Here is a 26,529-nt window from a genome sequence, read left to right on the forward strand (position 1 = left end):
AAAGCTCCTGTGCTGCCTTGAACCAGACACGAGTTGTCTCTCCACTGTTTCCCATTTGACATGAGAGCGACTGCCCAACTTGTCATTTACACTCAGGGGTTCAAAGAAGCCAGATGTTTGTAGCTTTAGTAGTCTTGTTTGCAATCAAGTCCATTACATGTTACTGGTGAACCTGAATATTGACACACAGGTCACTTACAAGAACTTTTAACATCTTACTTCTGTTTACCCTCATTTTGAGGTTAGTATTTGACCTACTTAGCAGTATCTAAGAAACATTCAAAAATCTGAAAGGTATAGTAGTCAAGTATCTTCTGTTAGCTTGTATGAAATAATGAGGCCTCCTAATATGTATGAAAAGACAAAGCAATGGTAAGAAATTAATACTTCTTTCCACTATATTCATTTATATCGTATACCATCTAATTATGCAGGTTCTCAGTCACTGAGATCTGACTCTCATCACGTATCAGCACTGACCAAAATCAGAATTAACAACTGAAATATTTACAAAAGTCTATGCTTGGAAAAAACCCAACCTAGCTCGCTGCGTGTCTTCATCTCTTATTTAATGTTTCCTCTTTATTTTTAACCTCCAGATTGACGACTGTATTCTTGACAACAAACTAAATAGCTTTCAGTGTACAGCAACGCAAGGTTTTCCTACCTTGCATTCAGAACAGTAAAGAAGGTCAAGGTATAGTATCTACCTTGAACAGGAGCAACATTTACTGTGACAAACTACTGAATATAAAAATCAATGTCTCACATAAAACAAAGGAGATAGGATTACATATCATTAAAATAGCTGATCAAAACCTTTGCAGAACTGAAGCAATGAAATGGTAGTAATTTTGTAAAAATTAAGAGAAAGAATCCTTTTACTAATACCAGGCAAGATCCTGAAATAAATAAATAAGAAAGCAGATCTATACTAATACTACACTGAACACACAATAGCAGCAAATGCAGCAGGAATTAAATTGTAGCTCCTTTGTATACTACACAAGCCGCAAAGTCTTCCGAATTCTACTTTAAATTTTTCCTAAGAGTCAACATATAATTTGTGTAATCATATTGCATTCATATATGTGAGCAAATGAAAAATACTATGAAATTGTGCAACAAAGAAACAATTCAAAGTGTGTACTCCTGGTTGCTAAAGCTCTCTATTGCTTCCAATGCTCCCAAAGGACTGTGGCTAGAGTGACACCTGCAATGCATTATAAATGTGTAATTACCATTTAAATGGGGTATGGAAAGCTGGTGGATGAAATGGGAAAAGGCATTCCCTTAAAGCCAACCAAATACTGAAATTTCGGGCATGATCATCTTAATCTACAGTCAGGTTAACAAAGTCATTGTCGTTCTGCCACTCACCCATGCCTACTTAACTGAGAATCCATTCTGCAGTGTGTAAGAGTGTAAAGTAATCTAGTGCCTCCATAATTATTTGCAGCAATTTTTATTAGATTATGTTTAATATGCTAACATCTATATTTTCTAGACAGTAAAAAATGAGGACAGAAGATCCAAGTCCACTCTATGTCTCACTGAAATATTCTGACAATCATTTGTCTGCATATTATCAGAACGCAACCCATATATGTAATAGCATTATATTTAGGGATATTTCAAAATTTATACATATTTCATATTTAATTTTTACTCAGTTACATACATCCTTTCAGGATGTGCCAATTATTTATGTAAGAATTAGGTTTTTCTTTAGGACAAAAATTAATGATGAGAATCCAGGCCTCAAATTGGTATATCTGATAACATAAATTAATATTTGCTTAGGCAATAAAGCAAACCTGCCAATAAATAAACTTTATATAGAAGTTTGCTATTAAAATTTAAGTTTTATAGTCCAATTGCAATCTTATGCAGGTAAAATGCACTGCAAAACATAACTGTAATAACTGCAAGAAAATGTCGGTATGAACTTGTTTCTAGTTAAGTCATTGACAGGCTAACATGCTTCAAGCAGAGGCAAAATGACACTGGCTCTCATATGACTTTGTGCACGGTACAGCTACAAGCAAGATTTATTGAATTTGGTGTATGTATTCCAGAGGCACTGATTATGCAGTTATTTACTTCAGGAAACTCAGGTACTCCAACAAGTTACAGCAAAGCATCCTGCAGAAGTCTGAAAGTTAAGCACCGAAGAGAGAACTGTCTTCACTAAAATGTAGGGCCATCACTGACTGAACAGAATGGAACACAGCCTTCTGAACATTCCCAGTGCAGTGCTTTGGTACCAGAACTGTGACACTGAATGCAGGACCTCTGCACTCCTGGCTGCATCAAGGAGATGCGAAGGTATGTGCACATCTGCACAGAGTGCTACAAGTTGTTGTGAGGACACAGCCATTGTCCTAAGTTCTTGACCAGATCTACCCCAATGATTCAAACTTGTTGAGATTGACTCCGAGGTCTCTTCTAAGGAGAAACAAACACAAAAAGCCAGTGTTGTTTTATTTTGCTGTTTGGATTTTGTTTGCTTTTTTACATCTGAACTATTGTTGTCAACCACTCAAACACCTCTAGAAACTGAATTGTGGTTGGTATACAGGGTCAATTATCCTATAAAATACCAGAGGACTGAACTTGAATGACTGATGTTTAACAAAAAATTTCTTCCAGTTTCTATAACATTCTTCCTCCTGTAGCTCAAGCTTCAGTGTAGTTTTTCTCCATTCCAGCAAAGGAACATTGTTTTGCAAACGCTCTCCAGGCAGAGAATTCCCTATAGAGATTGTCTGTATCAATTCTGCATCAGCCAAAGGGCAGGCTGCAGATTCATGAAGACATCTCCAGACTCTGCCCATCAGTTTAACAAGAGGATGAAAATTAACGGCTTTGAGTGACTGTTCAGACCCCTAGAATCACCCCCTCTGACATTAGTGCAATTTGCATAATAAAAAATGCAGCAGAGTTTTAGCATATCTTTCTCTGAATACACAGTACTATTAACCCTATGAACAAATCAAATGAAAAGTGCAAGCACTGACAAGCCTACATAATAAGAGCCTCCTACACAGCACAGCAGGTCCTACAATCTTGTGATATTCTACAACTGGACCATAGCTCCACTGAAAACCAAAGAAAAAAAATAACAATTTTAATCCCTACATTAGGCTGCACCCTCCACCCTTCTTTTCCAATCCTGATTCAAAAAGCTTCCTATCTGCTAGCCAGTCTACCCTCCTTTAATAGCCATGAGTCTAGTGGCAAAGTTCAACTAGCTTGATTTACCACGTTCAAAAACAAACAAAAGAGCCCCCAAAATCAGTACTCTTACTTAGGAACAGAAAGAATCACTTATTTTAATCAATATATTTAAATGCCCATCCCAAGCAAACACCCCATCCAGCACACTGTGTCTTGCCCAGTGGGAGTGTCAGTGCAGGAAGAGAACAGGCACATAATAGTGCTGAGATCAGGTGCTCAGGTGTCAGAAGACATGCATCAGTGGGAAACTGGGCTTGATTACTTCTCCTGCTCATAAAGCAGCTTGTTTCTGCTGTGAATTTTAATAATAATTAGGAAAAAGGAATGCATTTAGATACAGAGTATCAAAACAAGATAACACATACCATACTTCTTACGTATTTCATCATGCTTCAGTTTTCTTTCATGTTTCCTGCAAGAAATAAAGGCATCAAAAGAACATTCAGACTGTTTTGAGCTGTAAGCAAAATATAATTACATCTAAAACGGACAACAGCATTTTTTACTTTAGTATGCAATTACAAATTTTTAAAAAATCACATTAAGCAGGTACAGATCTTATCTTTCTATATACACTTTATGCATCTGTAAGACTCCCTATAACTTCTCACTAACCAGTAATGTCAAAATAAGATGTATTAAAATAAACAATAAGAAATACTGGTTTTTCTATATAAAAGTAATGCATCCACATATATTTACATATACACCCACTGAGGTATTCATATCCACATAACGAGCAAGGCACTACACTATGCTGGAAGACTCCCTAATGCTTTCCAGCAGGGAGCATAATTGTAAAATTTAGCTGTGAATACAGTATGCTTCAGAATCCTAATTCACTGGAAGAATTCTAAAAAGACAAAATGTGTATTACTGTTTTGTTTAAGCTGTACAGCAAGTGTAAGTGAAAACTACTGGTGTCAAAAATCCAGCATGGCATCCATGCAGAGAATAAATTAAAATATTGTGCTATACAGAAATTGTTTTTTACATTTCTGATCATAGGACAGTTTTCAAGACTGTCTCTAATATTGCCAAACTTTAACTGCATAAACCAAGAGCCTGATAAATCAATTTCTTCTTCCCCTTTGCAAAGGTGAAGGGGAAAAAAAATAAAGGATGTTTAAATGGAAATCATTCCATCATTCCTCAGATAGTTTTCCTATATTTCAAAGGAAGCATATATTTTGCTTAGTTTGAAAAACAAACACAAAAGCTTCTACATATCTGTTTCAGAAGTATGATCCAGGGTCTATATATTTTTAGGAAGGGACATAGAATTTGGCAAAACAATGTTCCTCTAACAAAAATTTAAAAATACACCGTTTGCTGTCCCTGTCAAAATTCAATCCAGCTAGACAACTTGTGACTTTTGCTGAATTCCAATTTGCACATATTCAGCAGAAAGTTGTTAAGCACTGACAGCTTAATTCACCAAAGATCCCAACTGCCCTATGTATATTCCACCTCCAAACAATTCCTACTGCTAAACAGATCCTGTGTGTCCTCAGAAGCAATTATCCTGCTTCCTACAGAGCTGAAGGGCTGAACTGGCCTTTCCCAGCAACTGCACTTCTGGAAAAGCAAGCACATAAAGCATAATGACGGAAACCAAGCAAGACAGACTTAAAACCTTCCACTTCTATTTCCCTGAGATACCCAATCTCCCTTACATCCCTTTCCACTATTAAGCCCAGGCAGCATAGTAAAGAACTTGACCAAATGCAGGAGGAGGAACTGGTGAGTCAGGGTGATGAAATTCATGTAGATGAAGAAAGTCAGGACTGAGATGTTGAAGAGAACAGAAAAAGGACAAGACAAATTGACCTACTGAGGGTAACCTGACAACAAGATTTCTGCTTTTTGTGTTACATAAGAGGAAGATATTAAATGAGGCAAGGGATCTCAGGAAGAAAATAAGAGAAATTCTGCTGAAAGCAGTCTCCACCTGTATAAAGCCAAAACTTTCTTCTGTATAGTTTTCATGTGATATCATGTGACCATAAACCAGGTTTGTTATTGGTGGTACTAAAGGCATTTCTTCACTGTTTTGCCTACCCTGTCTGAAGTAATGGAGACTCACTGCTGCACTTTCAACTGACAACAGTACTTCAGCTGTCAGTCTGAATCAGTTCTGAACTCAGAAAGCACTAAGAATCTGCATAACAAGAGAGAGTGGAAAATCATGCTGTGCAAGCTTTAAACCTCAGAAACACTTCAGGATACTTCCCTAGGGTATCCAAAACAAACCAAACACCTAGTTAAGTTTGAAGGGTAAAACCATTATTATCAGTGAAATGTTCAAACTCTGACAGGTAGCCACGACTACATCATTTCACCTGTGACTAAATCCTTGCACAGTAAATGAGGCTTAGGCACACACTGACCGAGGAGAATCAGACGCAATTCTGAACAGGCAGTCACTGAATCAGCCATCCAGGTGACTCACTGCACTGTCCACATCTTGATATTACGAGCAGCTGAAGTCACTTTAGTCTTCCGAGCTGGTTCTGTTTCTTAGCACTACTGCTCTTACTCCATCTTCTATATGCTAAATTCTTGGCTCCTCACACAAGATGTCCCCATTGCTGTAAGCTGAGAGAGTATTCTTCCCAATACTAACAATTCACATAATAATTTTCCACACTTGGTTCTTTGTAAAGGAACTGCAACCCTTTCTTTCCCTGGCCTTCCTCCTACTTCTCCCTTACCAGTACACTATGAAATTATACTTGGCAACTGATCTCATTGTTTTCATTTGTTTATAAACTTCTAAAACAAATAATGGCTTATAAAATATATAAATATACCATATAAGTGTACGATGTACTTGCAGCTGTAAATACTTAAAGGAGTGTACAGAAAGACTTACTACTTGATGCTATGTTTAAAAATGGTTTTTCATGTTAGAGATGACATGAAGTCCAATAAAGGACTAAAGCTATGCAATAAGATACCTCTTTTTTCAGTCAAAAACTGAACTCCAGATATTCTGTGTTTTCCTCTGCAGTCTGCTCATCACAAATGTCTTGTTGAGAATATTAATTTGGTCTTCAGCCTGCTACTAACAATTCATCCTCCAAAGGTCTCAAAAGAAGCAAGCAATGGGGAGGCTGAAGTGTTCTGGTTGCTGAAAGCAGCCTAGTCCTTATGTTTTCCCATGACACCCAGCCACACACACAATAGGTATGAATGTTCAGAACACAGGAATACCCCAGGGCTGCTGCTAAACTCTCTCCTGCAATTAGAACAGTTTCTGTTTCACAGACACACTCCTGAGACAAGCTGGAAAAGAGGGATGCTGCTCTAAGTAAGGCTGCAGCAATCATTCTGGCAGAGCAGTCTGCTTCCAGTGATCCTTGTTCCTAGGCTTAATTCAAGAATGCAGTTGGTATTAGCTCTGTGTTGCTAATTGCCTGGTGCAACACTACTTGCTCAGCGTGTGCACAGCAAACCTTATGCTCAAGAAGTATCAGACTTTCTACAGATTAACTGTACCGAGAATTTAAAACTGATACACAAATCACAATGGAAAGGTTATGCCAAACAATCATCCCCTATTATGCACCTGGTCAGAAGTCTTTGCTTTATAACAAACATAGGTAAGTGATGCCCTAAGTGAACAAAGTAACATAATTAAGGATGTACATTTCATCACAACAAGGCACGTGGTTTTGCCATACAAAAAAAAGTTGGATGTTCCTCACTGGGTCCCTTCTCTTTAGAAAGGAGCAAAAGCAATATAGGAGAAACATCACCTTCACACTAGCACTCTGCCTATTGTGCTGTGACTAGTTATAACTGGACTAAAAGGCAGAAAAGTCCCTTTTTTTCTGATCCATTGCAAATATTCAGCATCACTTACCTGAGAAATTGTGTGGTACAACTATGTGTGAGCATATTTCCTAAACTGGACACCTATTTCTTACCCTTCTGTGCACATTTAAGTACAATACTTTCAGCTCACAAATTCAGATGTTTATGAAAACAAGTCTGCGCCCCTTTTCTTCTCAGATTAAGTCTGACATTACCTTGCAGTGATGAAAGGGGAAGTACTGCTTCCTGCTCTGTTCCCAAATAAATGCTTTCTTTGCTTTTCCCCCATCCCTGGATTCATGATGTCTTTGCATCCTGTGGATGCAATCTTACAGATGTATGCTGAGACTCTTCACTGAACTCATCCAACAGAATAAAAACATCCAAAACCCCACAGAAATGTGAACGGCTTTATGTAAAACAAATTTTGCATAGTATAGAGTTAAGGAATGTTGTGCCCTGGGCAAGAAAGTAAGAATGCTCTCTGCATCAGCAGCTCTCAGTTACAACAGAAGTAAAATGCCTTTACACACAATCTGAAGTGTTAAACTTGTGTCATCATTACACTTGAAAAAATACGTATTTTGAAAACATCAATTTTAGCTCAACTACACTAGGAGACATCTAATTCTCATCTTTTCTCTTCAGAAAGTTACCTTTAAGCTTATGCTTTCCTAAACAATTATAAATGCAGAATACACAGTGCCGCAACAGTAAATCTGTGTTGTTAAGATCTGTGCAGAACAAAAATAATCTAAGTTCAAATTTAAAGTTTAAAAGCTACTAAACTGTATTATACAGCCACTAGAAAATGGGAATACATATATTAAACTTTGTATACTTGAGAAAAATAATAATCACAAACCCAAAAACTAATCAAACTTCACACTTAGTCAAGCTCGGAAAAATTCCTTGGTATACGTCCCCATTGTAACCTATTCTAATTTCTTCTATTGCCAGAAAGTTTAGGAATTTTGTACAAGGCTAAAGGATACATCAATTTAAGCCAGAATACAACAGAATGTATTCTGCTTCTCAACATCACAGTGCCACTTCAGAGTCATAATCATCATCAGATTCAGGGCAAACAGTTACTGTACTTGCCTATATAACCTGTCAGTTCAGGAAACAGTTGCGTGGAGTTGAGTGATTCTCTCAGCTCCTTCCAGTCAGATACGTGAGCAACAGCAAGTGCATCTGTAAGACCACCTTACTAACTTCCACTTTTGTGCCCAATGAGAAACGTACCTGCCTTGTCTCCTTATGAACATCTGTAATAGAGAAACTTTATATCTTCATGCAAGAGCCCCACAAGGATTCTCACGTGGAAGCACGCCTTGCTCCCTAACTCCCTGCTCATATTAACAATCAATCCGAGTTCAGGAGAAAACAGCAGGCATCAGGCAGGCAGTGAAGGTGCCCACCTGTTACTTGGCAGATGAGTCTTTAGAGAACAAAACCAGGAAGTGGCAAACCTAAGATTGATTTCCTTGTCAGCATGTGGCAATTCAAACCCATATCTGACAGCTAGGACACTCTTGTCTTGCTGAAGGCCAATCCACTGTGAATCTAAACTGAAGACCATGAAAGGAAGTATGATTCAAAAGGTACATCTCATTTGTACCAGGCATCAGTGCCCTATCTATGAAAACTGTTTATCTAAAGAAAAATGTAAAACCCACCAAAAGTCACAGTAGAACTAAGCTATAAAAATCTACATCTAAAGGACTGCAGTTCTCACTGAGAAACACTGTATGAGGGCTAACTCTTGCACTTCTGTGATACAGCTTTAGCAGAAAGGATGGAAATATGAACTTGGGGCTACAATGAGATCTGAGCCAAAGTTTTCAATTCCTGAGCCAAATTTTGAATAGGTATGTCACTATCAGCTTCTCTACCTTTCCCAGACAGGTTTTAAAAGAAAAAAAACCAATAACCAAATGAATCCAACAAGTGGGTCTCAACTCTTGATTTCAGCCTCGCCTGGGCATTAACTCATGCCACAGGCAGGCATCAGTCCAGAAGAGACTAGACAAGACTTCAGACACTTTCCTCCTGTTTGCTCTTGGCTGGCACATGGTACCTTCCACAGTGAGCATCAACCCATTTGCTCCCTGTTCACTTACAAGAATACAGGCTCCTAATCAGGTTCACCAATCTCACATTAAGCCATGTTTTGTAAAAACCTGACACTGCCACACCTAACTCCACAATGTTTCTTTGTTTAGTACTCCATGTATTCCTCAGAAAGGCAGAATACTCCAATAGCATCAAGAAGCATGTCAAGCTGTCCAGACTCACCTCTGAAGAGACTGTAGTCTTCTTTCCTCTCTCTTCCTAGCTAGCTGTTCTTCTTCTTCATCTGGTCTACTAGAAAAATAAGGAGGAAAGGAAAGTGTAAGAGGAGGAAAAAGAAATTTCACTGCTAAGCAATCACTATTTAGTCACTTGATTTATTTTCAAAAAGAATTTATAGTCTGACCAGAGATACTTCTTCACAGCCATGTAAAATTTAATTGCTGAATAGTATAACTGACAAGTTTCTGTAATTATCCTTTCACATTTTATAATATCTAAATGCTCCACTCATTGTAGCCATGTGCCCTTCAGCCTCCACAGGGCAACTTGTAGCTTCTTAGGAACAGGCTGCAGACTGTTCCAGAAACAGGACTTGTATTTGCCATTTTCCCCACGTGTCGCACCCCATTTTAGAGTAAATGTACTGCATGTGCACAGCTAAGTCCATTGTTGTCCCCTGGAAGAAGATTGATGGTTCATAAGCCTTTGATGCCAGAACAATTTATCTTTTCAACAACCATCGCTATCCAATCTCAAGCTGCCCCCAGGAAAGCAGTCTGTTCTGGAATGAACAAGGATTTACCTGAGTGCATCAGCTGTGTGATTCTGGGAAATGCTGAGCCTACACAGTACATCTGAGCTGTGCATGTGCTGATACGCTCTATTGAATATAGGCACTTAAGCTTTGTGGCCTGCTTTGGGAAAAGTTCAGCTTCACTTAATCATTAGACAGACTATAAGAACTGTAGAATGCTAAAACAAATGCCAAATGTTTTTGTCTTTAGTTTTGTCCTGATAGAATTAATGATAGCTCTTCATCATTAGTAAATGGACAACTGCCATGCTTCCCCCCCAGGTGCTAATCATCTTCCAGAAGTGAATGCACTTCTGAAGATGTCTGAGATGAATATTTACAATATTAATATACCTGAAGAGTTGCAGCACCACACATCTGTAGCAACCAGCCTACAAGCTAAGCAAGGGTGACATCCAGTGGTTAACTACAGCACGTCAAATACTTTAAAATACAAAATTCAGACACCAGAACTGGAAATATGAACTCGATTCTTTAATGTGCTCATTCAGTCCATATATCTCTGAACATTTTAGTAATTTTAATACAACCCAGTAATTCTGAATCCATGCAATGTTTCATATAAAAATTTTCCAGTTCCTCCTTTTGCCACATAAAGAATCAGAAAAATCCTGTGGGAGTTTAGCAGCAGGAAACACATGCAACAGGTCACCTTTACTGGAAAACTATGTTAGACCCTTCTGTAAAATTAATCAATTCCCCATATTAGCATGTCCAGGAAGACTAGAAGCTCCCATTCTTGGGCACCTTTCTGTAAAACTACTTTACTGGAGACCCCAGCATCTTATAACTGCAATAATCTCACTTCACATTGGTGTTGCAAAATATGAAAACATCAAATAAATAAAATGCTGCTATATAATTCAGAAAATACATTTCTTCCCTACAATTAAAGAGCATTAAATATCTTCTAATTTTCAGATACTTTAAGGAGATGGAGTTTTTCTTCAAAATTCAGAAAGTCTGAGATTATACAATTAAAAAAAGTGGTTGGTAACTGAAGTTCAAGAGAGTCCATTTACTATAGTTTCATGAATAATTACTATTCATGAAACTATCTCAAGTGCATGGAACAGACTATTAGAAGTCCAAAAACACATGATAAAAATAATGAACCGAAACAATGCAACAACAGTCCTAGAATTCCTGTGGTAGGAATGGAGATGGGTGAATCACCCACATTACTGATGTGGGGATTAATGCATTTAAGTATTCTCTGTGTTCAAGGAAAAGGTAAGTGCTGGCTTCTTAAACACTGAAACACCACAGCTTAAGAACTCCCAGAAGGAATACTGATCATTCTGCAAAAGTTTACAGCTGCGATCTCAGATGACATCTCAAGAGTGAATAAAACAGTATATTTCTATAAACTTTCCTTCCTCCAATTCATAAAAAAAAAATTGTGTGGAAAATCAGTCCACTAAAATGAGGAAGAAGAGAGCAAAAGAATTCCTGCTAAGAACCAGTGGGTTTAAAGCCAGTAATAAATCAGGCCTCAGTGTAATAACACATTCTGAATCCTCCTGAAATAAGCTGGCCCCCATTTTGACAAGACCTTTAAATCCTCTAAGGGTCAGAAGATTAAGCTTGACACCTTTGGAATCCTGGCATAAGATGACTCTCAACTAACCCTCTATTTGTAGAATTAAGATGTTGCAGTACTGATTGACAACTTAGCTACTAAAACTGAAGTCTGGCACAAATATCTCTTTTCACAGGATTCAAGCTTTATTTGTTGGCATGTCAGCCACAGAGGCCTACTCAGTTGATCTGCAGAGGATGTTGGCAGATCTTACATAAGATCTAAACCTGTTCTATACACCTTCAGGGCTTATCAGCACAGGGCTAAAGAGTTATCCATGTCTGCACTAGGGCAGACCTGGTAGACCAACCTACCAGCAAAACAGGTGCATGAATCTTCCTCAAGGAAGAGAGGAAGGAATGAGATGTTATTTACAATTATTTTCTCATTTCTTTAAAGTCACAGATGTACTATATTTCTCTGGCTTGAAGGTTAGCACAAAACACTGTACAGTTACCTAAGTTCTTTAAAAAACCCCAAACACAACCCTCAAACAAGAACAATGAGTCACATGTACTTGAAAATGTATAGAAATTACTTCAGACCAAGAAATAAGGTCCAAGTTTTATTCACATCAGAAGAACTGAAGGACATAAGGAACAGAGATAGATGAAACTACACTGCCCAGAAAGCTGAGCTTTAAACTTCAATGGCTTTCCAGGTGTTTCAGTAGGGAATAAGGACTGACCAGTTCACAAGGCAGCACTGACTTACCTAGTTTAGCTACTCATCAACTAATTCCCTCTCTTTGAAGGATATTAGCTAATTAGAGAAGCCAGTTAAAAAAAAAAAGAGTCCTCCAAGAACATTTAGTTTTTGCAGTATTACTTTACTCAAAAGTAAGTCAGTCATTCTTAGTATCTTAGAGCAAAAGAAGTATTATCTTACATTTAGAATATTTTGTTCAAGAATATTTTTAGCAAGGATAGCTAATCAGTTAGATACTGACAGATTCTAGAGCAACACTCAAGCGTGGATATCAAGTGCTGTAGGACATTGTTGCTCAGTTACTTGTTATCCACCTGGTCCCTTTTTGCTGTACATGAGCTTGCCTTGAAAGAAATCATTTGTTCCATTATCACAAGAAGCAAGGCTTTATTTGTTAATTGAAATATTTCATGTCCAATCTTAACACAAAAGTGTAAAATGCAGAAGTAAAGCAACAGCTTACCTAAAGTTGAACACATCAGCACTGTTACCACTTCAGTGTCATTCCAGCATCATTTTCAGTGTCAATACTGCCTGCCACTACAAATGGGTTTTTTTGCTGTCTTTCTCAAACAAATAAAGCAAAGTGACCAAAATTCCTTTCAAGTGAAAATATTCTTAGTGTATTGGAGAGTAAAAATTGCAGGCAGGTGGGAAAGACCTGCACCCAATGTTAGTAAAGGAAACAAATACATGCATTTACCTCCTTGAACGTCTTCTGCAGTAACAGCAGTAACAGCAACAGACTGCTACAGACACCAGAATGAGTCCAGCTACTACAGCTATGGCAATAATTAAAGCCTCAAAATTTACTGAAAAATATGAACATATTCAACTTGTTAGACTTCAGCATTAACATTTCTCTTTCTGATAATCCGTCACGGGCATTTTTTCATCTCTATATGCAAAAACCCCCACATAATTCTGTGCAACTGCCCCAGTTAAAATGAACAAACCACATTCAAATTTTGCTATTATACATAATCCACACTGAACAGACATTAAGTAAAATTTCTCTTTATATCATTAAGTCATCTGTAATACTTTATGTGTTACATATCTACTGGTGTGATTTCACAGTTCTGTCCTTCTGTGGTAAGACAGCCAAATTTAGCAAATGAAGTTCAGAGAGTCTGTGCTTTCTGAATACATGCACAAGCCAAAGAGTCTGTTACTTCTCTGCAGATCTCATCATCTCATGCCTGGCCAAGGCATAGCCTTCACATATCCTGCCAAAGATTACATCTCAGCAAGCACTTTTGCTTCTGTGTTATCATTTACTGAGTAAACACAGTTTCTAGTTACAATACACAAGTAAATTCCAAATGTAAATTATGGAAGTAACACATTTCATCATACCACATTTTTCATTCTGTTACTTCCCTACAAGTTACAAACAATTGCATATAACTCATTCGGTAAAAACAAAAAATTGTTGTAAACAAAATTTAATTTTTTTTAAGGTATACTATTTAATTGAAGCAAAAAAAGAATTTTTGAACCTTTTAACAAAGTACAGAAAAGACTGTCAGTTTTCAGTCTGTATTCCTGTCTCCACTACCTATTTCATTTGCTTATTAATTATGAAAAAAACCCCACAATTAAGCTACTTTGTATTAAACTGCTTCTATGCTGTTCTTCACTTCATGCTGGTTAATAATTTGTCAACACAACTTATTTCATATGAAATTGTAACTGGAAGCCAGTCATTTGTTTTTAATTTTGAGAGCTCCAATATTCACCTTCATTTTCAGCAACAGTGAACAACATTCATCTCTTAATTTTATTTGCTCAAAGAAAAAACAGCACCACCACTGTCACAAGTTAATGAATTTTCCTGCCATGTCTGAAGGGGACAGTCTCGATAAGACTATGTAACCCCATGGCATGCTGCCACCTATAATTTGTAAAAAATCTATTAAGGAAATGTGTGTTTGAGGATTTTTTTGTTCTTGTTTTGTTTTTTTTCTTCTGAGAATGTGCTCCATTATGAAGTATTCATTTAGTGTTTAAGCTACAGTCAATCTAGAAACACAAAAGCATAAGCCATATATGTATAAGCCAAGCTATAAGCCATTTCTACAGCAGGAGTAAACTGCCAAGAACACCCTCAGTATCAGTAGACACTGGTAATCACCGTTTTGCAAAAGGACGTGTTTCTCTACTTGGTGGGTCTGAGAGTGTTAACCTACTTCATAGCAGCTGGTTTGATGCTGTGCTTTGGATTTCTGGCTCAAAAGTGCTGGTAACACACCAATGCTTTTGGCTGCTGCTGAATAGGCTCAAAGAGCATCAAAATATTCTCTTTTTCCCCCCTTCCCTCTGTTCCCCTCAGTGAGCAGGGCTGGACGTAAACAAGAGACTGCAGAGCTCAGGAGGGGATGCTGACAGAACAATTGACCCCAACTGGCCAAAGGGGTATTCCACACCTTATAAAGTTGTGGTCACCAATGAAATTTGAGGTAAAAGAAAAATAACTGCAGGGCATAACTGGCTTCCAAGGTGACTACTGTTTGGGGGCATCAAACCCAGCAGGAGTTTACCACTTCCCCTGCCTGTGGGAGGTGGTAAGCAATTTCCTTTGCTTGATTTTTTTTTCTCTTCCTCTTTTTCCTTCACCTATTAAACTGCCTTTGACTCAATCCATGAGTTTTCTTACTTTTTTTCTATTTTATCCCTCCATCCGATTGGGATCAAGGGAGGGAAGGAGGAAGCAGCTGTGTGAATACTTAGCCATTGGCAGGAGTCAACCCCCCACACTTTCAGAAGAAAAGTTTTCTAAATATTTCATAGTAACAGCATTTACTATGATATTGCAAGCCCAGTTTTCTTAGAAGTGTGCCTTATTACTGAAATGATGTCTCTACTGTACCCTAAAAAAGTTCAAAAGCATAAATGTTTTTTCTCAGAAAACAAAGTCCAAAGCCCTTCTGTAAGAATAAAGAATTGATAAAGTTCTCCTGTACTGTTCAGTTTAGTCACTCTGTTTGCAGGGATCAAGTGGCAGTGTTCAGAAACTTGCATGTTCCACTTCAACAGCAATCTTCTACTTCTACTACTCTAATTTAGACTACTGCATAATCTCTCTGTGCTAAGCGTGGGAACTTTCTTCTAAGTTACAGTTAACAGTCAATGATAGTTAACTTTGAATTGTTTTTGTTCTTTAGCCTCCCAGTGTCCATGAACAAATACACAGAAAGCAGCAAGCCTTTGCTTTGCTAGACTGCAGCTGTACTCTTGTTTCATATGACAAGCTTTCCAATGTCTTATTTGTTCTCCGTTACAATCTAGTCCGAATTTAGCCCGTGATGGCAGCATATGGTCTGTACTGTATTTTGTATAAAACATGAAAAGCAAACGGAAATCTAAAAACAATTAAATGATGCAGTACTAAAACCTATGGTGGTCCTCTGCAGCTTCCTTTTTAACCTTATTTAACCTTATCTAACCTTATTTACACTGCCCTCAGTGCCCACAGACTACACTGTTATTTCAGTTGTTTAAGCAAAAATAGCATTCAAGAATTCCTGTGTGACTCTGTTCCTGTGGTATTGGTTCACTGCTGCCACTGGAATATAACAAAGGAACTGCAGATCTAGGCAAATCATCCAACACTTCAAGCAATTTTTAAAAATGTAAAAAAGTTTTAAAGCCATTGGATCAACATAACTACACTGGCTGTTTACAAAGATCCCTTCCTTAACAATGACTGTTTGTAAGTCCAGAAGATTAGAGATCATGACTCCAAATCATAACCACTGCCTTCTCCCCCACCCCTCCACATAAATTATCAGGAAACAGCTCTAGCAAGCAATAGGTTTACTTTAATCATACTCATAAGTAACTCTCTACAGCAAAAGTAAAATTAGTACCTACTCCAGCAAACTCCCCATCGAGCATTAGAGAGGGAACACAACGAAGATGGTGGAAGAATGCTTCTTACAGGGTAATCAATGCAAGTGTTGTTGGTGTAACACCAAAGGCACTGCAAAAGAAACAAAAAAAACCCCCAATTATTCATCTTCAAAAACAGTTAATTTAATGCACCTCTCCAAAGACAGAATTCTTATGTGAGTAACTGCAGAAATGAAAGTGTTATATATTATCAAGACTACTGAAGTCCTGGTACAATTTCTCAGTAAAACCTAAACTGAATTGAGAATAAGAACATTTTGTACTTAAGGCAACAAATACTTATAGTAGCCTGAAAATATATGGGGGAACATACTGAGGTACTCTGTATACTAGAGGATAAAATGGATTCGGTTTAAAATTACTGGAATTAACAAGAGGTACAAAATCAGAAAGTCAATTGTACAGGATTTTCAAACACCTGGGATCTTTAAGGAATAAAAATACACTTATAATCTTTATCAACAGAAATAAAACAGTAAAGAACCCTTACAATTCTACAGGAGGTTTTGCTGCAAGGTAATAAATGATACAGCCTTATCCAATCTGTGTTGCAAAGTACATTGTGTACCTTACAGTTATGGATATTTTTTAAATTTAAAATTTCTTATATTATAGTTACAATGCCAGCATAACATTTCTGCTTTTTAAGCCATCACTAGGCATTAAGCTTACGTTTGGGTTTTCATTTGTTAAAATAAATACTTATTCAAAAGTCCTTTACCACACAACTAAAGCAGTGAAGTAGTTTTGAACAACACTAATAGGAATCTTTGACAAAACATGGTTTTTTAGGATTCATTACAGAAAGAGTTCATCGAGGAACTATGCTTTATCTAACAGTACTATCAAGAACATCTCTGTCACACACCCTCAGTTGCACAAAACCTGTTATCTTCCTCTTAACGGGTTAGAAAACGTTAAATACAAAGGAAACCACTTGTAGTAGATTCTGCTTTCTTGCGAAAAGTGGACACAAGAAAAATGTTAATATTTTGTAGTTGCTAGACTGTACAAGTTAAACATACATCAACAAAAATAATTAAAAAAGTAGAATAAACTTTGCAAAAAACCCTACCCCTTTAATCAAGGATATTAGATTAAAAAAATGCCCTTTTTTAATCAAATATTTAATAAGAATTAACAGTTAAAAAATAATGACTAATGGGAAGCATAATAAAAGTCATTGTTAAACTCTGAATGTAATGTTGGCCCTGTTTTTAGTAAGAGGCTGGACTAGGTGATTCATGAGGTCTCATCTAACCTGAATGACTGTACTGGTTGTGACAACAAGGGGCCCAGAAAGGCCAGCTGTATCACTGAGGGAGACTCCTGCATCTAACTACTAAAAATGTGTCTACCCCAAAAGGCAATACCTGATACAGCTACTGACTGGGGCAGAGGCTGAACTACACAAAAATATTTCAATTGACTCATTCCCAACGCTAAAAATTAGAAAAATCAAATTAGAAAAAGCCCAACACCTAAATACCCAAGAATGAAACATTTCCTTAACTTTGATCCTCATCTACATAACCTAAAAATGAAGACTGAAAATACTTTATTTTATTTAGAGGAAAGTCATATATCCTTTGTAGAGTATGCTAGGAACAACGTTCACACTCACATGGCTATCAGTGACTTTATTTTAGAACAGTCTCAAATGGATAATGAAGTGAAACATCATTAATTCAGTCTACCCTCATTTTAAAGATATATTTTCAGTATTAAAAGAGATACTATAGTAACTACGAACACAAAATGAATTCTTCTTCCTCTATATTCAGATAAATGTATGCAAGTGACTGTTATCCTTATCCTTCTCTCCAAAAATTGACTATATTTCTTGACACAATTTCCTATAGCTGGTTTGAGCTTGCCTAAAATCCACTTTCCACAAGAATTTAGATTCCATACATTTATTATTAGGACAAAGACTGAAAATGACAAAAATAAACAGCTGAGGGGAAAAGCATATTGGAAGACTACTCAAAAGCTACAAATGAGACTTTGGAAAATTCTCCAGAATGCTGAGGCTCTACCAGTGCACTCAAGTTTTAAAATGTAGTCCTATCTCTAACTAGTACTTGCATTACACACTGTCACAGAGTTAGAAATATGAAGAGAAAACTCTCAAAAGGGGTTGATCAATAAATATTTACATATTATGTGGTAAGAGATAAAGTTATCAAATTTTAATATACCTGGTAATCTGCTAGTCATAGCAGTAAATATTTCTCTGAAGTAAATAAATTGAGTTTCAGAATTCAACAGCTCTAATCAAAACCCTTATGTGTTACCTTTTAATGTACCATATTGTGAGGAATAACATGAAATTCAATAACCTATCTGTGAAATTACCACTCAGAACTTATTGATAAAAATGACAAAAAATAGGTATTCATCGACCCATAATGATGATCAACAAAATTTGAGCATTTTGAATTATAATTTTATTTAACTTAACTAAATTACTACATTTTATGGTTTGTTTGGAATGGTTTTTATCTATTCACCAAACATTTAATTTTCATTTTTATCTGCTGCTGCCATCTGTTTTATCACCAATACAAAAACCTTTTTTTTTTTTTCTACTGAAGCAATAAAAGTAATTTCAGCAATCTGTTGCTTTTGTATTGTTCAAAGAAGTGCTGATGGCTTTGTTCTGTAGCCTTTTTTTTTTTAATGTATGTGCAAATTGTCTGAATCAAGTCTAAACTCCTTTCTTCAAGGTTAACACTGGTGCTGTTGAAGCAGTTGCCCTGAATCATCCATCATTCTGTCACCAAAACAAACCTGGATGCTGTCTTTGGTTTGACAGATTCTGAAAACAATGTATCTGTAACTCTGTAAGTGTCTTCAGCACACAAACACAGCTAAAGGATTTATTTCTCTCACACGGTGAACATGTAGCTCTCAGGTTAATAGAAGCTCTGCTCGTGTATCTGCAGCAGCACTTATTTGAAGTTAGGGTCACGCTACTGCCAGTGCTGAACATATAACTGGTAATTTTCCTTTTCCTGCTTGATACTTCTGAACATGAAGAGTTCTTTATACAATGCCATTCTTCTGACAACAAATGTTCAGGTCTGACAATACACAAGAACCACATCAATACACGCCAATTAATATTTTTCCCTTAAAAAGCCAAAATATGCGTAAAACAAGGAGGTAAGTTCAAACAATTCTCAGTCTTTCCTAGAGAAAAAGTTTTGCAGTGACATATGTAACTTAAAGATGCCTGAAATATTTCTTCTCAGTGACATCTCAAGTTTGAATTTGAAATAATCTCTCACTTTACTCTGCAGGGACTGACGCCTTTTGCATGCTTATTACAATCCTTATTGTGGAGCCAAAAAAGTTTTCAGCAAAGGAGAGAGAAACAAATTCTAATGTTTAAATGTCTGCCCTATTGCAATCTCACAGGAAATCTAAACATTTTGCTACTAGAACAGTGACCCAGCCTTACAGTCTGAGGTAGTCAATGGAGAAGCCAACACACCTGGACATCTACAAAGTGCTGATCCAATCTGCCTCAGTTAAATGGATTCTTGGGGCATCTTCAGAGAAAGGCACTTCCAGTTTATTTACATTAATTTCCCAGTTCTTCTTTTCGGTATACAAGAAATCCAAGGCATTTTAGCCACATAAAATGGAGGTTATCTTGTTCTTTTATAAGATGGACATTTAGCTAAGTGCCGCTCACAAAATAAGTCTGAACCAGTACCAACATCAACTTGCTCAGTTGAGCTATGAAAGCCCTGAGCACACATTGACACTGGAAGCCTGGATTCAGTCTGTCGTCTTCAGACAAAGCAGAAAAACACCCTGAGTGACCAAATCATGGAGCACCCCTGGCAAAGTGAAAGCACACTGGCAGCACAGGGGAAGCAGTACATCAGTTGACTTCATCATTCAAATAAGAATAGATAACAGAACTGACTGATCTTGACTTCCTCTTGTTAGGGGGAGTTTGAGTAGATTTGCCTTTAAAAACAAAACAAAAAACCCACCAAACAGCCAAACAAACCCCAACAATTTGCTTTCATATGAAGTGGAAATTTTCATCAATCAAAAAAGATGTTAAAAATCTTACCGAAACATTTTTTAGACATTCATCACAGGACTTCTGGGAAAAGGCTGAACATGCTAGAAAAACAAACAAACAAACAAACAAACAAACACACAAAGATTATATATTTATTTTTATTCCACAAGGTCAAGCATTTATCATAACATTTGTCATTTTCTTTTTTCTGGTTCTAGATACAAGCAACAATTTTGAAAGAGGTAATGAAATCTCAGTAATTCCATTCCAGGAGAACTGCAGCAAACACAGATACAAAACATTTAAATTTGACTTCTGATACGGGGAAACAACTCAAGGTTACCTTTAACTTCAAATGTTTTTTTCTCTCTTTTAACCCAAAAGCCTCCCTGTATCTCTGCTGAAGTTCTAGGACTTTCACACTTCAATTTAGGGAACATTCTGAACTTTGCAGCTTTGGAACCTTTGCAAAAGCTGACCCTTGTCTAGGGTTGATCCTCTTCCATAGATATTAATCTTTTTTCTGGGGGCAAAGTTTTTAAAAGATAAAGCTCTCCAAATAACGTGATTTTAAATAACAAAAAAACCCCACCTCCAAACATAGGACACAAGTTAATTTGCAAGTGTTCAATAAGAACTTTAACAGAAGTTTGAAAAGACAAGTGAAGTGGAAGCACTTAATGCACATTCTCTTTGGATGTAAAAAAAAAAAATATAAAATGTATTGGTGTTCACATTTACTTCATGTAGAAGTACTGTACATTTATCATCTTAAGACCAGTCTTTTTTTATCCATAACTCAGATATAACTTGTTGCCCAGAGGACCACATACATGCCAAAGTCTTGACCTAGATGAACTACTCAAAAGATGAGTGGGAGTCTCTTCTGGTCTGACACTGGATTTGTCTTCCAGTAACTGTAGTTCCTATGATAATTTTTATACTATTTAATGAAACAAACTTTTTATTATTTCTATAAATATCACAAATACAAGGGGAAGATATCTCCAAATCAGGAATGCAATTACAGCTTTAATGAAAAAGTGCATTAGTCACAAGCAGTTATCAATTTGAGCTGTTATTTACTTGTGAGACAACTCTATATTTCAATATTTTCTTTTCATAATTCAATATTATATCTTTCTGGTACTAATTCCTAACATTAAATGTATTTTATATACTAGTATATTCAGCTTTAATTAATATTTTTGTAGAGAAAAACACTCTACTACTTTATCTGGTACCAATTAAATTGTTACCAGTACCAATTAACAGCTTCAGTGTAAGGTCGATATACCAATTCATGGAAAAACAACACGAAAAGCAGCTTTAGAAACAGTTCTCAGTTTAAACTCAAAAATTTTCAAATGGGATTATTCCACATGGAGTACCACCATATTTATTATGAAAATACTTAATTACATTTTCAATTTAAGATTTAAAACACCCAAACAAACTAGCTTTCTAAACACGAATTAGCGAAACATGCAAGTACACCAAACAAGATTTAGGTTAGATTTAGATTTCTAAAATGAGATTTAGGTTACATTTTCAGTATCTGAATAATCTACAGCAAAGTGAAGAAATATAACATTCCTTAGATTTTTATCAAACTTCTCATGCCGTTTCTTTTTTAACTGCCTTCCTATTGTCATATTATAGCAGATAAGCTCTACAGACGTATAATCAAAAGATGGAGACATAAACTGTTAAAAAAAATTAGATTAAACGTAAATTCTGGAAGTCTAAAGAACAGCATAAGTCTTAGCAAAAATACTTCCAAATATATCACAATACATATTTCAAAAATAAAAACAACTTTATATACTACTGTTATGAAATTTAACACTACTATAAGTGACTGAAAACAAAAATTTTTCATTCTGCTTTATATATTTCTCCAAATCACATCACTTACAAAGATATATAAATTTCCCACCAGTTACAGTGTTCTCCACAAGAGAAGATAGAATAAAATGTCTCTAAAACTGAAAAAGAAAAACACAGCCATCCCCTCCAATCTGCCTTGCTAAAGCATTATGTGTACCAGCACATTAAACAAAAATAACTTTGAATTATTGTTTTACATTCAAACACATACAAAGTTGACATTCTCCCTCTAGCATTTCAAGGGTATACTGTACTATTGGTATTGGGGAAAAAGATAAATGTAAACCATACTATCACTATCAACAATAATTCACAATGTATTTTAAACAGTATTTTTCAAACATAGTAATTCCTTCTATACTGCAATATAACATCAGCTTTAATGACCTAATATACAATAAAATGAGAAATCATTTTTTACACACTAAGACTGGTTTACAAAGTAGTGGAAGCATTATTTTGACAAATGCAATTTTTACCAAAATAGTTTAGTGCAACACCTTGTACAGAGTGAATTGTAGCTGTATGAAGATTATATTCACACATGATAAGTAAAAGCTATTACTGCCCACGCACTTTTATTTTTTAATTACAACTAAAATGCTGCCCAGTCATACAGGAATTGTACTAAGTTAACTATACACTAACTATCTCTATGATCTTACTTTTTTTAAGAGACATACTCACGGACGAGGATAAAAACACAGAATACAAACAAAGTCTGTTCCTCCACCAAATACAGGCAAAATAGAACAGCACTGGCAATAAAACTCTATTTTGCTTAAGAACAGCTTTTCCCCCTTCCCAGTATGTATTTATGCATGAAGGTAGTATATGCAGCATTGGGATTTTTTGTCTTGTTTTTTTCTCTCCAGGAAGACAGGAGTCTATACAGCCCATACAAGGACTGATGACTGCTGTACACCCTTAAGATTAGTGAGGAATTGGGGGTGATACCTCTTACCATCCCACTAAAACTAAACAACACAACTGCTCAGACAGTCAAAAGCCTTTCAACACCTACATTAAGCTTATTCACAGTTGGTTTATTTTAATGTCATCTCTGTCTCCTTTCTTAGGACACCACTATTCTTCAGTGTAAAACAGTTGTTCCCTCCTTCTGGTACACAAGTACTTTCTCCCTCAAGCTTCCTTCTGCTCCAGCAATTAAAGCCATACTCTTCTTGGTACTTTCTGAAATGGGGAACAATACAGCCTTTGTAGTCCTGCCTTATGCCAGTCCAGCCCTGTTGAACATAGGTGCTGAACTGGTGGAATATTTAGCAGGATGGCATGCAAGGTCCCACAGTTTTGCAAAACTACCACAGAACTGTCTTCTCTGTCTTCAGGAGAGTATCCCTTCAGTAACTGATATGCATCTGACAGTCAACAAGCCTATCTCCCTACTTTTTTCCAACTGTTTCAATTTAAGATTAGAATAATACATAATAGTCATATGGCATAACAATCTACCTCTTTTTTTTCACTTCAAACATATTTCTAATATTTATTCCATAAAGGTCACCCACATCTTTCTGTGTAATATCATGCTCCTTCTCCATAACAACCAACCTGTCAAGACCAAATTCCTATACTCCTGTAAGAACAATAATACATTAAAGCTTCTTCCTAGAGAATCCATAAGGAATCCCACTATGACTTCAACAAAGGTTTTGACTTCAAACTTAATCTTTGATTTAGCTTACATTTCTCAGAACTACTAGAAAGAAGCTGATTAACTTGTAGTTGTTGACAGGTTTACCTTTTGTTACTTCCTCTCTAACAGCTGAGGAACACTGACAGCTCCCTTTCTGTGCTGCTTCAAGTTAGTTGTCTCACAAAGTTGGAGACACCCTTTTCGAGTATAAACCTTCTCTAAAAGCAATTAAACATTTCAAACTGGAGTCCAGACACACACATCAAGGTCCACTTGAGATACCCTAATTTAATGCCAACTAACCCAACATGCACCTTTGTGGTCACATCTGTGAGCAGCAACCAAATCTGAGGCTGAGCTTCACCAACTGCCTACCAAAAGCAGCTATGAAGCAGCTCTGACATAAACGATTTCAAGAGAACAGGGTGGGAAGAGCATCTCCATCAGCTTCTCCTTGCAAGCCACGTTCCTCCTCACCATCCAGGACCGAGCATACCTAGGTGGCTGTGTGCTCCGGGAAGACCCTGCTTGAGCAGGGAGGTTGGACCAGATGACCCACTGCGGTCCCTTCCAACCTGACCCATCCTGTGACTCTGTGACTGCCGTCCCCGAGTAGCAAAGCTCCCGACACCTCCGCAGGCCGGCAAACCCCAGCGCCATCGGCCTGTCCTTCAGCCGGGAACGGGTTGTTCCCCCCGCCCTACGGAATCAGCTCCGGGTCGGGGCAGGAGCCCCACGGCGAGCCCCGGGCTCCCCCAGCTCTCCCGAAGGCTCCGGGCAGCGCTGGGTCTCGGCAGGCCCAGGGCCGTCCCCTCCGTGCCCCGATCAGGGCCGAGCGCGGACCGCGGGCACAGCCGCCCGGGAAGGCCCCACGGCCGCACCCGCGGGGCGCAAGGGAAGGGCAAGGAAGGGAACGAAAGGGAAGGCAAAGGAAGAGAACCCCGCGCTCCCGTGCTGCTCGCCTCGCCTTACCCAGCGCCGGCGGAGCCCCGGTGGGGCTCTGCGCCAGCCCCATCGCGGCTCGGCCCCAGAGCAGCGCTAGGCCCTGCAACCACAGCGGCCACCGCCCCGCCTCCATCGCCGGGATGAGTCGGGACCGGGCTCCCTCCGCGCCCGGCCCCGCGCAGGCGCCGGAGCCCCGCGGGGCGGAGCGGGGCGGGCCCGGTACGGGGCGAGCGGCCGTTCAGCTGCAGTCATTGTAGGCCAGTTCTGTGATACAGTGGGCCTTTTCCCCTCCCTCGAGGCGTGTTGTTCTTTGGATGTGACACTCTTCTTTTCCTCCCTTTGCAGTGTGAACTCTCCGGTGCCTGTGAGGGCGAGGAGGTGGTGGCGATCCTGAGCCCTGGCTCCTGCTTGTTGGTGTCGTTCCTCATTGAGGATGGGCCAGCAGGCTGCCAGAGCCAGCAAAGACATCCCCAAGCCAGGGCTACCAGAGAAGACAATAAAGAGATGGGGACAAACTGAAAATTTGCCATGACCTTTCCATTTAAAAAGACTAATGAGTTGTTGGTTGTGCATAGTGACACACCTCTTAGGGCCTTATGGAAGCATTTAACCCTCTTTGAAATGCCCAGGGGTGTACAGAACACCCAGATCAGGCTGCAAGTTATAGCACAGGAACAAAAGAAACAACCCCAAACCCTTTGAGATGGCAGGGTAAGGACACATAAGACATTTTGGGCATCTCAGCAGCCCTAGACAACTGTGGTTAGGCACTGAATCAAATCCTTAATGACCCACAAAGTGAGATACCTTGCCATGCTGGGACAGCCAACCTTGCTTTAATTAAACGATCCCATAGCTGAATTTTGAACACTGTGACCACATTCAGGAACAGGAAGTTCGATATTGGGCAATCAATAACCAAAATACTGGTGTAGGATTTGTTAGTGCTCAAAGATTCTGCTTCAAGTAGGAAGCACACTCTCCAAATATGGCATTGTTCAGTCAGTGGTGACTCCAGCTGCTTGTGACCACCGTTCTCAAACACTCCCCCTCTTCTATTTGGACCATTTTTATTAGTCTTGTGTACTGAGACCGTTGTTGCTCTTGAAAGTATTGGAGTTGGTTTGTTGGTATAGAGAAAGCAGATCTGAGCTGTTTCAGATGCTTTTGCAAATACACTAGAGCTATTACAAGGAGTAAGAGGAATGTTCTTCACAGCGGTTGACCTTGCCATGCTATCTATCTTTAGACACCTGATTCACCTTACTACAGAGATTAATCTCCCTAAAATCCCACAAGTAAGAGATGAGTAGCTCCAGGAAAAGGTTCAGAGGGAATTATGACAACTGCTATTAACTTCGGTGGCTTAGGCCAGCGTGTAAAATTGAAGGGATCGAACCCAAGTAAGGTGCCCTTACCTTAAGTTTCAACCCGTGCATTAAAAAGTTATATACATTTAATTTTGTCTATGTCATCTTTTGATTTTTTGCGGCAGGTTTAGAGTCCCTGCTTCTTGGTCTTCAGGGGTGTTAGAAAAATGAAACCAAAATCGTGAGTATATAGGCCATATGGACACAAAGATGTTTTTTACTTGAGGTTAATGTAGGACAATACTTCCTCGTGACTTCAGCCTGCTTCAGCTGGCAGGATCGTTGAACAGTTTGGGTTGGAAGTGACCTTTAAAGGTCATCTAGTCCCACTCCCCTGCAATGAGCAGGGACATCTTTTGCCAGGTTTTACCACGTGTTCAAATCTATAAATCTTTATGCTTTGAAAACCTTCTTTTTTTCTTGTTTCTTGAAGTGACTTGGAATGTGCTGTTGGACTAGCAGAGA

At 38.0% G+C, this 26,529-nt stretch overlaps 1 protein-coding gene across 3 annotated transcripts in view; it reads right to left on the reverse strand.

Annotated features, from left to right (window-relative positions):
• LOC116792642 (pituitary tumor-transforming gene 1 protein-interacting protein-like) overlaps nucleotides 1-24,883 on the reverse strand; it is a 29,554-nt gene extending 4,671 nt beyond the window's left edge. Inside the window, exons 1-6 of one of the 3 annotated variants that reach the window (XR_004359214.1) lie at nucleotides 24,722-24,859; nucleotides 20,251-20,303; nucleotides 16,119-16,227; nucleotides 12,946-13,054; nucleotides 9,361-9,429; nucleotides 3,606-3,652 (exon numbers count right to left, since the gene is read on the reverse strand). Coding sequence is in view for 2 of the 3 variants with exons in the window: in XM_032699769.1 (XP_032555660.1) it covers nucleotides 3,606-3,652; nucleotides 9,361-9,429; nucleotides 12,946-13,054; nucleotides 16,119-16,227; nucleotides 20,251-20,303; nucleotides 24,722-24,827 (493 nt within the window). In the remaining variant the exon portion in view is untranslated. Of the gene's footprint in view, nucleotides 1-3,605; nucleotides 3,653-9,360; nucleotides 9,430-12,945; nucleotides 13,055-16,118; nucleotides 16,228-20,250; nucleotides 20,304-24,721 lie in introns of all 3 variants that reach the window. The other 2 variants (XM_032699769.1, XM_032699778.1) reach the window with 2 other exon arrangements.
• Between the last annotated feature and the right edge of the window lie 1,646 nt (nucleotides 24,884-26,529).

This window comes from Chiroxiphia lanceolata, chromosome 1, assembly GCF_009829145.1.
Source record: "Chiroxiphia lanceolata isolate bChiLan1 chromosome 1, bChiLan1.pri, whole genome shotgun sequence".
NCBI classification, from domain to species: Eukaryota; Metazoa; Chordata; class Aves; order Passeriformes; family Pipridae; genus Chiroxiphia; species Chiroxiphia lanceolata.